This window comes from Saccoglossus kowalevskii, chromosome 9, assembly GCF_978046115.1.
Source record: "Saccoglossus kowalevskii chromosome 9, keSacKowa6.1, whole genome shotgun sequence".
NCBI lineage: Eukaryota > Metazoa > Hemichordata > Enteropneusta > Harrimaniidae > Saccoglossus > Saccoglossus kowalevskii.
In genome coordinates this window covers 39,812,844-39,830,093 of record NC_140649.1, presented here as the reverse complement: position 1 = coordinate 39,830,093, position 17,250 = coordinate 39,812,844, and the positions used below count along the sequence as shown (strand labels likewise).

At 33.7% G+C, this 17,250-nt stretch overlaps 1 protein-coding gene across 5 annotated transcripts in view; it reads right to left on the bottom strand.

Moving 5' to 3' along the window:
- Nucleotides 1-17,250, bottom strand: part of LOC102806946 (ferric reductase 1-like) — a 188,111-nt gene that overhangs the window by 42,963 nt on the left and 127,898 nt on the right. For 4 of the 5 annotated variants that reach the window (XM_085503521.1, XM_085503522.1, XM_085503523.1 and 1 more), the window contains exons 10-12: nt 13,003-13,118; nt 11,201-11,305; nt 10,675-10,772 (exon numbers count right to left, since the gene is read on the bottom strand). In XM_085503521.1, the coding sequence (XP_085359647.1) occupies nt 10,675-10,772; nt 11,201-11,305; nt 13,003-13,118 (319 nt within the window). The remainder of the gene's footprint in view (nt 1-10,674; nt 10,773-11,200; nt 11,306-13,002; nt 13,119-17,250) is intronic. The other variant, XM_085503525.1, reaches the window with a different exon arrangement.

The following is a 17,250-nucleotide window of genomic DNA, read 5'->3' as shown; positions in this document are numbered from 1 at the left end:
AAGTAAATGTTATGTAATGATACCAAGACCAATAAGATAGTTATGGTCAGTTATTTAAGTAAATGTTATGTAATGATACCAAGACCAATAAGATAGTTATGGTCAGTTATTTAAGTGAATGTTACTTAATGATACAAAGACCAATAAGATAGTTATGGTCAGTTATTTAAGTGAATGTTATGTAATGATACCAAGACCAATAAGATAGTTATGATCAGTTCTTTAAGTAAATCTTATGTAATGATACCAAGACCAATAAGATAGTTATGGTCAGTTATTTAAGTAAATGTTATGTAATGATACCAAGACCAATAAGATAGTTATGGTCAGTTATTTAAGTAAATGTTACTTAATAATACCAAGACCAATAAGATAGTTACGGTCAGTTATTTAAGTGAATGTTATGTAATGATACCAAGACCAATAAGATAGTTATGATCAGTTATTTATTAAGTAAATGTTACTTAATGATACCAAGACCAATAAGATAGTTATGGTCAGTTATTTAAGTAAATGTTATGTAATGATACCAAGACCAATAAGATAGTTATGGTCAGTTATTTAAGTAAATGTTATGTAATGATACCAAGACCAATAAGATAGTTATGGTCAGTTATTTAAGTGAATGTTACTTAATGATACAAAGAACAATAAGATAGTTATGGTCAGTTATTTAAGTAAATGTTATGTAATGATACCAAGACCAATAAGATAGTTATGGTCAGTTATTTAAGTAAATGTTATGTAATGATACCAAGACCAATAAGATAGTTATGGTCAGTTCTTTACGTAAATGTTATGTAATGATACCAAGACCAATAAGACAGTTATGGTCAGTTATTTAAGTGAATGTTACTTAATGATACCAAGACCAATAAGATAGTTATGATCAGTTATTTATTAAGTAAATGTTACTTAATGATACCAAGACCAATAAGATAGTTATGGTCAGTTATTTAAGTAAATGTTATGTAATGATACCAAGACCAATAAGATAGTTATGGTCAGTTATTTAAGTGAATGTTACTTAATGATACAAAGACCAATAAGATAGTTATGGTCAGTTATTTAAGTAAATGTTATGTAATGATACCAAGACCAATAAGATAGTTATGGTCAGTTATTTAAGTAAATGTTATGTAATGATACCAAGACCAATAAGATAGTTATGGTCAGTTCTTTACGTAAACGTTATGTAATGATACCAAGACCAATAAGATAGTTATGGTCAGTTATTTAAGTGAATGTTACTTAATGATACCAAGACCAATAAGATAGTTATGATCAGTTATTTATTAAGTAAATGTTACTTAATGATACCAAGACCAATAAGATAGTTATGGTCAGTTATTTAAGTAAATGTTATGTAATGATACCAAGACCAATAAGATAGTTATGGTCAGTTATTTAAGTAAATCTTATGTAATGATACCAAGACCAATAAGATAGTTATGGTCAGTTATTTAAGTAAATCTTATGTAATGATACCAAGACCAATAAGATAGTTATGGTCAGTTATTTAAGTAAATGTTATGTAATGATACCAAGACCAATAAGATAGTTATGGTCAGTTATTTAAGTAAATGTTATGTAATGATACCAAGACCTACAAGATAGTTATGGTCAGTTATTTAAGTGAATGTTACTTAATGATACCAAGACCAATAAGATAGTTATGATCAGTTATTTAAGTAAATGTTATGTAATGATACCAAGACAAGTAAGATAGTTATGGTCAGTTATTTAAGTAAATGTTATGTAATGATACCAAGACCAATAAGATAGTTATGGTCAGTTATTTAAGTGAATGTTACTTAATGATACAAAGACCAATAAGATAGTTATGGTCAGTTATTTAAGTAAATGTTATGTAATGATACCAAGACAAGTAAGATAGTTATGGTCAATTATTTAAGTAAATGTTATGTAATGATACCAAGACCAATAAGATAGTTATGGTCAGTTATTTAAGTAAATGTTATGTAATGATACCAAGACCAATAAGATAGTTATGGTCAGTTATTTAAGTAAATGTTATGTAATGATACCAAGAACAATAAGATAGTTATGGTCAGTTATTTAAGTAAATGTTATGTAATGATACCAAGACCAATAAGATAGTTATGGTCAGTTATTTAAGTGAATGTTACTTAATGATACAAAGACCAATAAGATAGTTATGGTCAGTTATTTAAGTGAATGTTATGTAATGATACCAAGACCAATAAGATAGTTATGATCAGTTCTTTAAGTAAATCTTATGTAATGATACCAAGACCAATAAGATAGTTATGGTCAGTTATTTAAGTAAATGTTATGTAATGATACCAAGACCAATAAGATAGTTATGGTCAGTTATTTAAGTAAATGTTACTTAATGATACCAAGACCAATAAGATAGTTACGGTCAGTTATTTAAGTGAATGTTATGTAATGATACCAAGACCAATAAGATAGTTATGCTCAGTTATTTATTAAGTAAATGTTACTTAATGATACCAAGACCAATAAGATAGTTATGGTCAGTTATTTAAGTAAATCTTATGTAATGATACCAAGACCAATAAGATAGTTATGGTCAGTTATTTAAGTAAATGTTATGTAATGATACCAAGACCAATAAGATAGTTATGGTCAGTTATTTAAGTGAATGTTACTTAATGATACAAAGACCAATTAGATAGTTATGGTCAGTTATTTAAGTAAATGTTATGTAATGATACCAAGACCAATAAGATAGTTATGGTCAGTTATTTAAGTAAATGTTATGTAATGATACCAAGACCAATAAGATAGTTATGGTCAGTTCTTTACGTAAATGTTATGTAATGATACCAAGACCAATAAGACAGTTATGGTCAGTTATTTAAGTGAATGTTACTTAATGATACCAAGACCAATAAGATAGTTATGATCAGTTATTTATTAAGTAAATGTTACTTAATGATACCAAGACCAATAAGATAGTTATGGTCAGTTATTTAAGTAAATGTTATGTAATGATACCAAGACCAATAAGATAGTTATGGTCAGTTATTTAAGTGAATGTTACTTAATGATACAAAGACCAATAAGATAGTTATGGTCAGTTATTTAAGTAAATGTTATGTAATGATACCAAGACCAATAAGATAGTTATGGTCAGTTATTTAAGTAAATGTTATGTAATGATACCAAGACCAATAAGATAGTTATGATCAGTTATTTAAGTAAATGTTATGTAATGATACCAAGACAAGTAAGATAGTTATGGTCAGTTATTTAAGTAAATGTTATGTAATGATACCAAGACCAATAAGATAGTTATGGTCAGTTATTTAAGTAAATGTTATGTAATGATACCAAGACCAATAAGATAGTTATGGTCAGTTATTTAAGTAAATGTTATGTAATGATACCAAGACCAATAACATAGTTATGGTCAGTTATTTAAGTAAATGTTATGTAATGATACCAAGACCAATAAGATAGTTATGGTCAGTTATTTAAGTGAATGTTACTTAATGATACAAAGACCAATAAGATAGTTATGGTCAGTTATTTAAGTGAATGTTACTTAATGATACCAAGACCAATAAGATAGTTATGATCAGTTATTTAAGTAAATGTTATGTAATGATACCAAGACAAGTAAGATAGTTATGGTCAGTTATTTAAGTAAATGTTATGTAATGATACCAAGACCAATAAGATAGTTATGGTCAGTTATTTAAGTAAATGTTATGTAATGATACCAAGACCAATAAGATAGTTATGGTCAGTTATTTAAGTAAATGTTATGTAATGATACCAAGACCAATAAGATAGTTATGATCAGTTCTTTAAGTAAATCTTATGTAATGATACCAAGACCAATAAGATAGTTATGGTCAGTTATTTAAGTAAATGTTATGTAATGATACCAAGACCAATAAGATAGTTATGGTCAGTTATTTAAGTAAATGTTACTTAATAATACCAAGACCAATAAGATAGTTACGGTCAGTTATTTAAGTGAATGTTATGTAATGATACCAAGACCAATAAGATAGTTATGATCAGTTATTTATTAAGTAAATGTTACTTAATGATACCAAGACCAATAAGATAGTTATGGTCAGTTATTTAAGTAAATCTTATGTAATGATACCAAGACCAATAAGATAGTTATGGTCAGTTATTTAAGTAAATCTTATGTAATGATACCAAGACCAATAAGATAGTTATGGTCAGTTATTTAAGTAAATGTTATGTAATGATACCAAGACCTACAAGATAGTTATGGTCAGTTATTTAAGTAAATCTTATGTAATGATACCAAGACCAATAAGATAGTTATGGTCAGTTATTTAAGTAAATCTTATGTAATGATACCAAGACCAATAAGATAGTTATGGTCAGTTATTTAAGTAAATGTTATGTAATGATACCAAGACCTACAAGATAGTTATGGTCAGTTATTTAAGTGAATGTTACTTAATGATACCAAGACCAATAAGATAGTTATGATCAGTTCTTTAAGTAAATCTTATGTAATGATACCAAGACCAATAAGATAGTTATGGTCAGTTATTTAAGTAAATGTTATGTAATGATACCAAGACCAATAAGATAGATATGGTCAGTTATTTAAGTAAATGTTATGTAATGATACCAAGACCAATAAGATAGTTATGGTCAGTTATTTAAGTAAATGTTATGTAATGATACCAAGACCAATAAGATAGTTATGGTCAGTTATTTAAGTGAATGTTACTTAATGATACCAAGACCTATAAGATAGTTATGGTCAGTTATTTAAGTGAATGTTACTTAATGATACCAAGACCAATAAGATAGTTATGGTCAGTTATTTAAGTAAATGTTATGTAATGATACCAAGACCAATAAGATAGTTATGGTCAGTTATTTAAGTAAATCTTATGTAATCATACCAGACCAATAAGATAGTTATGGTCAGTTATTCAAGTAAATGTTACGTAATGATACCAAGACCAATAAGATAGTTATGGTCAGTTATTTAAGTAAATCTTATGTAATGATACCAAGACCAATAAGATAGTTATGGTCAGTTATTTAAGTAAATGTTATGTAATGATACGAAGACCAATAAGATAGTTATGGTCAGTTATTTAAGTAAATGTTACTTAATGATACCAAGACCTATAAGATAGTTATGGTCAGTAATTTAAGTGAATGTTATGTCATGATACCAAGACCTATAAGATAGTTATGGTCAGTTATTTAAGTAAATCTTATGTAATGATACCAAGACCAATAAGATAGTTATGGTCAGTTATTTAAGTAAATGTTACTTAATGATACCAAGACCAATAAGATAGTTATGGTCAGTTATTTAAGTAAATGTTATGTAATTATACCAAGACCAATAAGATAGTTATGGTCAGTTCTTTAAGTAAATCGTATGTAATGATACCAAGACCAATAAGATAGTTATGGTCAGTTATTTAAGTAAATGTTATGTAATGATACCAAGACCAATAAGATAGTTATGATCAGTTATTTAAGTAAATGTTATGTAATGATACCAAGACCAATAAGATAGTTATGGTCAGTTCTTTACGTAAATGTTATGTAATGATACCAAGACCAATAAGATAGTTATGGTCAGTTATTTAAGTGAATGTTACTTAATGATACCAAGACCAATAAGATAGTTATGATCAGTTATTTATTAAGTAAATGTTACTTAATGATACCAAGACCAATAAGATAGTTATGGTCAGTTATTTAAGTAAATGTTATGTAATGATACCAAGACCAATAAGATAGTTATGGTCAGTTATTTAAGTAAATGTTATGTAATGATACCAAGACCAATAAGATAGTTATGGTCAGTTATTTAAGTAAATGTTATGTAATGATACCAAGACCAATAAGATAGTTATGGTCAGTTATTTAAGTAAATGTTATGTAATTATACCAAGACCAATAAGATAGTTATGGTCAGTTCTTTAAGTAAATCGTATGTAATGATACCAAGACCAATAAGATAGTTATGGTCAGTTATTTAAGTAAATGTTATGTAATGATACCAAGACCAATAAGATAGTTATGATCAGTTATTTAAGTAAATGTTATGTAATGATACCAAGACCAATAAGATAGTTATGGTCAGTTATTTAAGTAAATGTTATGTAATGATACCAAGACCTATTAAGATAGTTATGGTCAGTTCTTTTAGTAAATCTTATGTAATGATACCAAGACCAATAAGATAGTTATGGTCAGTTATTTAAGTAAATGTTATGTAATGATACCAAGACCTATAAGATAGTTATGGTCAGTTCTTTAAGTAAATGTTATGTAATGATACCAAGACCAATAAGATAGTTATGGTCAGTTCTTTAAGTAAATGTTATGTAATGATACCAAGACCAATAAGATAATTATGGACAGTTCTTTAACTAAATCTTATGTAATGATACCAAGACCAATAAGATAGTTATGGTCAGTTATTTAAGTGAATGTTATGTAATGATACCAAGACCAATAAGATAGTTATGGACAGTTCTTTAACTAAATCTTATGTAATGATACCAAGACCAATAAGATAGTTATGGTCAGTTATTTAAGTGAATGTTATGTAATGATACCAAGACCAATAAGATAGTTATGGACAGTTCTTTAACTAAATCTTATGTAATGATACCAAGACCAATACAACCAAAATTAGCAAAGTTGCCAAACTACGTACATCTGAACGACGTTTTTTTTTTTTGAGGCGCCGCAAAATTGACTACTATAAACATAGATACACATACGGCGCGTTAACAACGCTTTGTCGCCACTGGCATATACCTGACACAGAGCTAATCAAGGACAAGACAGCATGTTTTATGTAGTTATAGATTTATTACACAAATCTGAACATGAAAGTAGTACTGCAACACTAAACTCTCAGATAATTGGTGTGTCTGTAAAACTCTAAAATATCCATAAGCGTTATGGTGGAAAGTGCATCGTACACCGCCACAGGCACATTATCATGTAAAATAGTACGGTAATGGTCTCTCTGTAGAACAGTTTTCAATTTGTTGAAATATTCTTCAACAGGGTTTAACTCAGGGGAGTACACTGGCAAAAAGTTCCATTCCCATATCTCCCAACCAGTTTGACAAAAGACGTTCTCCCTCGTGTCTGTGAATCGGTGCATTGTTGACTACTATAGTATCACCTGGTAACAATATTGGTTGACCATCATTATCATGTGCCTCGGTTGCATCAACAAAAAATCTCAAATATTCATTTGTATTTGAAGGTTCTGCAATGACGTCACTGTACTTCACTCCATTAACACCTATGAGAAGACTAAGGGAATAGTTGGCACTGTTTGCGTATTTACTAATTTCAACACATGTTCATAGCACGACTGGCCACTGTTTATTTTTACCCCTGATTCATCCATGAACTTGACTATGTAAGGATTTTTTGTTTGGATGTACTGAATAAAGGCGTTGTAATATCGTATATTTTCTGGAGTAAACTTTTGCTGTGGTATTGGCACTAACCGTTTATGTGTCCAATTACCACCATTTAGTTTTTCTCGAACTGTTCTTCCGATTGTACTTCTGGAAACATTTTCTACAGGCGCGTAACGAAGAAGCTCCTCTTTGATTTCAGCATACGTTATTGAAGGCCTCTTTCTTTTCAGTCCCTCAATTAGGTCTACATCCGGATCAGAAAGTTTTCCTGATCCATGCCTTCTGCCGTGTTTACGTGGTAGTACATCTCTAGTCTCACAATAAATATTCCATATGCATATGACTGTTTTAATATCTACGGACAACTTGACAGCAACTTTGCTCAAACTTCCATATGGGAAATGTCCTGTGCATTTTTGAGCTCCTAGCGATTCAAGTTCATGAAGAATCAGTCCTCTGAGATCTGTGCCTATACTCTTGCCACGGATAAAATACCGCCCTTTTTAGAGATCATTCCATCTTGTCTGGAAGTAATAACGCGATGTGGAATGTTCACCTGTCCATCACTCTTGGTACTTACCATTATTACAAGGTAGTACAGGGATGTTATATAAAGTCTCAGACAACTAATAAATTAGTTGTCTGAGATAAAGTCAAGTATATTCTGGGCGGCATTTGATGGAATATACCTGTAATGTATTGCTGGAAGAACAGTGAATATTCACTAACGAATAGTTTTGGTCATGTTGAAATGCACTTGTGAATAAGAATAATACACACCAAAAAAATGTGATTACACCCCTGTAAAAAAATTAATATGAAATCGTTGCCGCCAATTTCACATTGTCGATTTCATAACATGGTGTTGTAAAATGGAAGGCACTCCGCAGCATTGTCAAGTAATTGACGAATTTCTCAGTTCTGTCGACCCAGCACTGCTAAAATATGTCGATGATTTTAAGCGACTGGATTTTACAAGTGTGTCCGCGATGAGGTTTTTCCGGGCTTCAAATTTTGAGAATTTTGTGACCAAGGTCAACACTATACACAAGCGAATGGTATGCAGTTGCATGAATGCAGTTGCCAAGATACAAACACCGAGGTCTAAACTCGGTATTGACAATTCGGACACCTCTCCGTGTGTAGCATCTGATGAAAGGAGTGGTGACAGCAGTAATTGTAGTGGTGGTGGTAGAGTATCAAAGCGCCTTCGTTATGCACCGTCGACTAAGTCTAACGACGCGTCCAAAAATCGATCTTGGGAAAATTACACTTACCAGACGCCCCAAGAATTGGCATTGGAGGCGCTGAAAGTTGAAATAGATGAATTGACGACTGAGTTGGATCTGGCCCAGACGAAATATGAGCAGTTAACTGACAAGTTCTGTTACAAGCCCCGTCGAGGTCCGGGACAAAAAAAGTGTGCCAACTGCCATACTTACGGGAATCATGACAAACGAAGATGTCCGTACGACAAATGTATGACACCTGAACAGTGCGGAATTGTTGCAAACCACCCGGAATACAAATTCGAAATTTCTGCCGCGGGGGATGTCGTATCTAAATTAAAGGCTGAATTAAAGAAGAAGCAAGTCGCACATGATATATAGAAAACAGCGTTTCAGTCAACAAAATGCTCATTTTATTCTGAAGTATACAGCGCTTTAGTGAATTTGAATAAAGAGAAGTATCTTATCCATGGCAGCGTCAGTATTGTTCCCCGTACTCCACTTATAAAAGAAGACATCGCTATTCTTGAATCGCACTTTAAAGAGAAAGTTCCTGGTAATATCAGCGCTACCAGTAACAATTTTCAGACAATAATTAACAACTTCAATCAAAAGCACAACCTTCAGAAATATAGTTCTTATGCACGCAGGGCGCCAGATCCGGTCAGGGAAAGAATGATTAGATCAGTGAGTCACACTCAAACTCGCAGTCAAAGTGAATATGATAGAAGCATAATTACGCCGCGTACTCTTCCCATGTCACAGTCTCCCCGCGATGCCATGGAATTACACACCGCTGAGACAACCAGCACAGTGCCGAACTGTGAACGTTCTAGTATTTCCACAGCACCATATATGAGTATTCGAAGTTCAAGTATCCCGCACACTGTCCCGAGTGTTGACAATAGTACAACACAGCCTGCCTCGTACCAATATCCATGGCAATACTGGTATCCATATACAAGTCTGATGCAGTCTCCATACTATGGGTCAACATTCCCGCCGAATACAACAACCCCTCCAGCAACCCAGCCACCATTGTCGAAATCGCCACCGCCGACACGCCCACCATTACCCGAGCAGGGTGGCAGGGTGACAGCGAATAAGTACTGACTTTTCAAAACAAATTTGGGATTTTTTTCTAGCTTTTCTTTCAGCCTTAGCACGACCTCGTAGATGCAGATTGAGTGTTACGGTAACTACTATAATGTGTTTATGTATTTGAAAGTAGTGTTTAATGAAAAAAGAATAATGAAAGAAATATTGATTTTAAAACAAGTGGAAAGTTTGCTTTCACCGTCTATTTCGTTTGCCAGTTGTATCTTATCCTTTGTTATGTACTTGGATTTCATTTAAAAATTTCATTGCTTACAACATTTCGCGATTCTCCGTCCGTAGGTCAATGCCTTTACATAGAATTATTGTTAACTGTTGAATGTATTTTTGTTAATAAATGAATATACCTTATTTTTCTTGCACGCCGTTTTATTTAACTTAAAATTAAAAAAAAAAAAAACTAGCGAACTACTGATATTAATAATTGTTTACTCTGGCGTCTGACAGTGGCATCAGCAACGCTTGTTTGTATCAGTTTAAATGAAACAATATTGTCTATCGTGTCGGCGCCTCAAATGAAAAAAACGTTCTCTAGCCTAACGTAGTTTGGCAACTTTGGTAATTTTGGTTGTAAGATAGTTATGGACAGTTCTTTAAGCAAATCTTACCATACAATACCAAGACCAATGAGATAGTTATGGTCAGTTATTTAAGTAAATGTTATGTAATGATACCAAGACCAATAAGATAGTTATGGTCAGTTATTTAAGTGAATGTTACTTAATGATATCAAGACCAATAAGATAGTTATGGTCAGTTATTTAAGTAAATGTTATGTAATGATACCAAGACCAGTAACATAGTTATGGACAGTTCTTTAAGCAAATCGTACCATACAATACCAAGACCAATGAGATAGTTATGGACAGTTCTTTAAGTAAATTTAAAACTTATTAATAACCTACTTTGGTTCCCCAGGATGAGGTCTAAATATTGCCATAATAGGATTGGTTAACCCAAGAATGACTGCAATGATACCACACACTGCATGTATGAACACCAGCTACAATAAAAAATAGAATATGCATCAGATTACAAAACTATAATGTGTATGTATATAGTTCAAAGATGAATCTACAGAGAAAAAACGTCTGGACACTATAATAATAGAAAAACTATTGACAGATTTGACATTACAGATATATATGGCCAGAGCACTTGTTTGTATTTTGCATGTGTACGCATTCAGTAACAATGGGCAACATTGACAGAGCAGAGATATTGCTGGTCAGTGAGCCACAATTCTTTTCAAACATTCATACATTAGCTGTTTAAAATGTAAACAAATGTTATCACAGATACCCTAGTCACGCTAAAATATATACAAAAAGTGTATGAGTAGCATTTTATGTTAATTGACTTCACCAGTTATCACAAAAATATATTATTTGTGAAATGATATTGAAATTAAGAAAATAAATCTTAACTTACATCAGTTGAACTGTTGTATGTTACAAAACCTCCTACATATACAAATATTAGTATAAATGCAGTCACAAAACACAGTACATTGAGTATCTGTAAACTACGGTGAAACTGAAAAAAACAAACAAGATAATGCATGGTCGAGCATTAAAACTGATTCCTTGACTTTAACATTGGGGTTTCATTTTACTTGTTCAAGTGAAACACTATTGACTTTTGTTTAAAATATTATTAGTTTCAAATAATTGCATTACATAGTTCCTGTGAGTTATCAAGTTTAAGATATAAAATATATAACATTTGAATATGATCTGCGAGAGCAGGTCAGATAGATGGCTCCAGAATTACATTCAATAAAAAAATGACTCCCTGTTAGCAATTTAAATCCAATGTGAGGAAACAGAATGATGTGCATCAAGGTTGCATAATGTTCAATGTACATGTACATAGCAAGTTTGAACAAAATATTCGACAATATATATTTGATGTGCATATATGTGGTATTAGATATTATGATGCATATAAAATTTGAACATGATTAGTCACAACTTGTCATAGATATAGCTCATAAAACATTCTTCAAAACAAAATGGCCATGAATCAGCAATTTTGAATCAAATCAGAAAAACAAAATGACATCAATAAAATCTTTATGATGTCTTTGTAATTAATGCATTTTAATTTGATTTGATCTACAAACATTGCTGGCAATGTTGTTGTTGTTTTAGTTTATGAACCAATATAGCAGTGACAGTAACAAACCAGTCAGCAACTTCACTTAGCACCCCCCCCCCCCCTTAAACAATTATCCAAAGAACATATTCTTTCACAATGTGCCAGATTAGAAAGGGATATTGCTTCTTTTGGAAGAAAAGAAAATTGTGAAATGATTTGCGTAGTCACTGATTTCCTCAAAATTTTTACAATGATGAAACAGAATTAATCATCAGAAATATGCACATTTTATTACAATATTATTTACATACCATCAGAATTTATGGTGTAAAAATTATTAGGGGTACGTGTATGAGGGAAAAACTCTTGAAATGTATTTTCTGTCATGTTTTCTTGCATGATTCAACCTGCAACAACGCCCTCTGACCTGACAGGAAAGTCTGTTATTAATCAAACAGAATGTGTTGTATTGACACAATTTAACATGAATTTCCAAATATGGCATTTTTCATAACACAATGCAGAAGTGAATTACCAATCTGTTGAAACAAACCGGTTTCTACAAACAAAAATTGCAAGATTTAAAAAAAAATGGTGCTTCACAATTTTTAAATAGTAAAGCTGTGCTGTACTGACACCATATCCTGTGAATTTCTGAATATTGATGATGCCTTTTTTTACAACACAATGTGAAAGTAAATTACCAAAGTTCAAATACCCCAATCGCAATAGTCACAATGCACACTGTAATAATGACCAGTTTTCATGACATCGTTTATTTAATTTCAGAAGGGGCTGGCACTTAGTTGCATGTGAACCCAAAAACAGATATCCCACAAACGTAAGAAGTCGGCACTTAGTCAGAATAGTACAGTAGTACAACAACATATCTAAGCAAAATTTGGCAAGAAAATACTAGCTAAAGTTTTTCTCAATTAATACTACATATACTGTATTAGTCTTAATGTCCTTTGTAAAATAATATAGCATAAATTGTCACTCAGCAAAAATTTGAGATGTAAAGAAATTGTGTCCCTAAAAAAACAGTGATGACATTGCAAACATTAAGATTCTCAAGAAATTGTCGGGTGACCCCATACTAAATATGTTATAAATATGGCAATTATACTCACAGTAAACCAAACTTTTTCTCCCAGTAACAGAGAATTAGGCCATACTGGCTTCATAAATCTGGCAAATATGATAGCTATACTACAGAAACCAATCCAGCCAATCACCATCAGACTAGCTGCATAATACACATGCATAGGTAGATTACAAAACTAATCACAGAAAATTTAAATGAGCAAATATTATAAACTTGCCCACAGATACCCAGTATATTTTGAGAAGAAAACATTGGAAGGTGTCATAAATATTTGACATACAGTGGCAATTATTTTAGCCAAGTTTAAATTGAGTGTGAAAAGCTCTGCAAAATGTACATGGTACGAATGACACATACTGGGCAATATATACAGATGTCACATAACAGATGTCAGTAAGATACCAACAAATATCATGTGACTCACTAAGACACCAACAGATGACATTTGACTCACTAGACACCAACAGATGTCATTTGACACTAATAGATCAACAAATGTCACATGACACACTAAAGCACCAACAGATGTCATGTGACACACTAAGACACCAATAGATGTCATGTGACTCACTAAGACACCAACAGATGTCATGTGACTCACTAAGACACCAACAGATGTCATGTGGCTCACTAAGACACCAACAGATGTCATGTGACTCACTAAGACACCAATAGATGTCATGTAACTCACTAAGACACCAACAGATGTCATGTGACTCACTAAGACATCAACAGATGTCATGTGACTCACTAAGACACCAATAGATGTCATGTGACTCACTAAGACACCAACAGATGTCATGTGACTCACTAAGACACCAACAGATGTCATGTAACTCACTAAGACACCAACAGATGTCATTTGACACTAATAGATCAACAAATGTCACATGACACACTAAAACACCAACAAATGTCATGTGACACACTAAGACACCAATAGATGTCATGTGACTCACTAAGACACCAACAGATGTCATGTGACTCACTAAGACACCAACAGATGTCATGTGGCTCACTAAGACACCAACAGATGTCATGTGACTCACTAAGACACCAATAGATGTCATGTAACTAACTAAGACACCAACAGATGTCATGTGACTCACTAAGACATCAACAGATGTCATGTGACTCACTAAGACACCAATAGATGTCATGTGACTCACTAAGACACCAACAGATGTCATGTGACTCACTAAGACACCAACAGATGTCATGTGACTCACTAGACACCAACAGAAGTCATGTGACTCACGTACTAGACACCAACAGATGTCATGTGACTCACGTACTAGACACCAACAGATGTCATGTGACTCATTAAGACACCAACAGATGTCATGTGACTCACTAAGACACCAACAGATGTCATGTGGCTCACTAAGAGACCAACAGATGTCATGTGACTCACTAAGACACCAACAGATGTCATGTGACTCACTAAGACACCAACAGATATCATGTGACTCACTAAGACACCAACATATATCATGCGAATCACTAAACACCAACAGATATCATGTGACTCACTAGACACCAACAGAAGTCATGTGACTCACTAGACACCAACAGAAGTCATGTGACTCACTAGACACCAACAGAAGTCATGTGACTCACGTACTAGACACCAACATATGTCATGTAATTCACTAATGCAGCAACACATGTCATGTGACTGACTAAGACACCAACAGATGTCATGTGACACACTAGACATCAACAGATATCATGTGAATCACAAAGACACAAACATTTGTCATGTGACTCACTAAGACACCAACATTTGTCATGTGACTCACTAAGACACCAACATTTGTCATGTGACTCACTAAGACACCAACATATGTCATGTGACTCACTGAAGCAACAAAACATGTCATGTGATTCACTGAAGCAACAAAACATGTCATGTGACACACTAGATATCAACATATGTCATGTAACTCACTAAGACACCAACAGATGTCATGTGACACACTAGACATCAATAGATGTCATGTGACTAAGACACCAACAGATGTCATGTGACTCACTAAGACACCAACAGATGTCATGTGTTGCACTAGACTCCAACATATATCATGTGACTCACTAGACACCAACAGATATCATGTGACTCATTAGACACCAACAGATGTCATGTGACTCACTAAGACACCAACAGATGTCATGTGTTGCACTAGACTCCAACATATATCATGTGACTCACTAGACACCAACATATATCATGTGACTCATTAGACACCAACAGATGTCATGTGACTCACATACTAGACACCAACAGATGTCATGTGACTCACATGAAACCAACAGAAGTTATGTGACTGACTAAACACCAACAAAAGTCATGTGACTGACTAAACACCAACAGATGTCATGTGACTCACTAGACACCAACAGATACCATGTGACTCACTAGACACCAACAGATGTCATGTGACTCACATACTAGACACCAACAGATGTCATGTGACTCACATGAAACCAACAAATGTCATGTAACTCACTAAGACACCAATATATGTCATGTAGCTCATGAAGACACCAATAGATGTCATGTGACTCACTAAGACACCAACAGATATCATGTGACTCACTAGACACCAACAGATATCATGTGACTCACTAGACACCAACAGAAGTCATGTGACTCACTAGACACCAACAGAAGTCATGTGACTCACTAGACACCAACAGAAGTCATGTGACTCACGTACTAGACACCAACATATGTCATGTAACTCACTAATGCAGCAACACATGTCATGTAACTCACTAAGACACCAACAGATGTCATGTGACTGACTAGACACCAACAGATGTCATGTGACTCACTAAGACACCAACAGATATCATGTGACTCACTAAGACACCAACAGATATCATGTGACTCACTAGACACCAACAGATATCATGTGACTCACTAGACACCAACAGAAGTCATGTGACTCACTAGACACCAACAGAAGTCATGTGACTCACTAGACACCAACAGAAGTCATGTGACTCACGTACTAGACACCAACATATGTCATGTAACTCACTAATGCAGCAACACATGTCATGTAACTCACTAAGACACCAACAGATGTCATGTGACACACTAGACATCAACAGATATCATGTGAATCACGAAGACACAAACATTTGTCATGTGACTCACTAAGACACCAACATTTGTCATGTGACTCACTAAGACACCAACATTTGTCATGTGACTCACTAAGACACCAACATTTGTCATGTGACTCACTAAGACACCAACATATGTCATGTGACTCACTGAAGCAACAAAACATGTCATGTGACTCACTGAAGCAACAAAACATGTCATGTGACACACTAGATATCAACATATGTCATGTAACTCACTAAGACACCAACAGATGTCATGTGACACACTAAGACACCAACAGATGTCATGTGTTGCACTAGACTCCAACATATATCATGTGTTGCACTAGACTCCAACATATATCATGTGACTCACTAGACACCAACAGATATCATGTGACTCATTAGACACCAACAGATGTCATGTGACTCACATACTAGACACCAACAGATGTCATGTGACTCACATGAAACCAACAGAAGTTATGTGACTGACTAAACACCAACAGATGTCATGTGACTCACTAGACACCAACAGATGTCATGTGACTCACATACTAGACACCAACAGATGTCATGTGACTCACATGAAACCAACAAATGTCATGTAACTCACTAAGACACCAATATATGTCATGTAACTCACTAAGACACCAATATATGTCATGTAACTCATGAAGACACCAATAGATGTCATGTAACTCACTAAGACACCAACAGATGTCATGTGACTCACTAAGACATCAACAGATGTCATGTGACTCACTAAGACACCAACAGATGTCATGTGACTGACTAGACACCAACAGATGTCATGTGACTCACTAGACACCAACAGATGTCATGCGACTCACTAGACACAAACAGAAGTCATGTAAATCACTAAGACGCCAACAGATATCATGTGACTCACTAAGACACCAACAGATGTCATGTGACTCACTGGACACCAACTGATGTCATGTGACTCACTGGACACCAACAGATGTCATGTGACTTACTGGACACCAACAGATGTCATGTGACTCACTAGACACCAACAGATGTCATGTGACTCACTAGACACCAACAGATGTCATGTGACTCACATACAAGACACCAATAGATGTCATGTGACTCACATGAAACCAACAGAAGTCATGTGACTGACTAGACA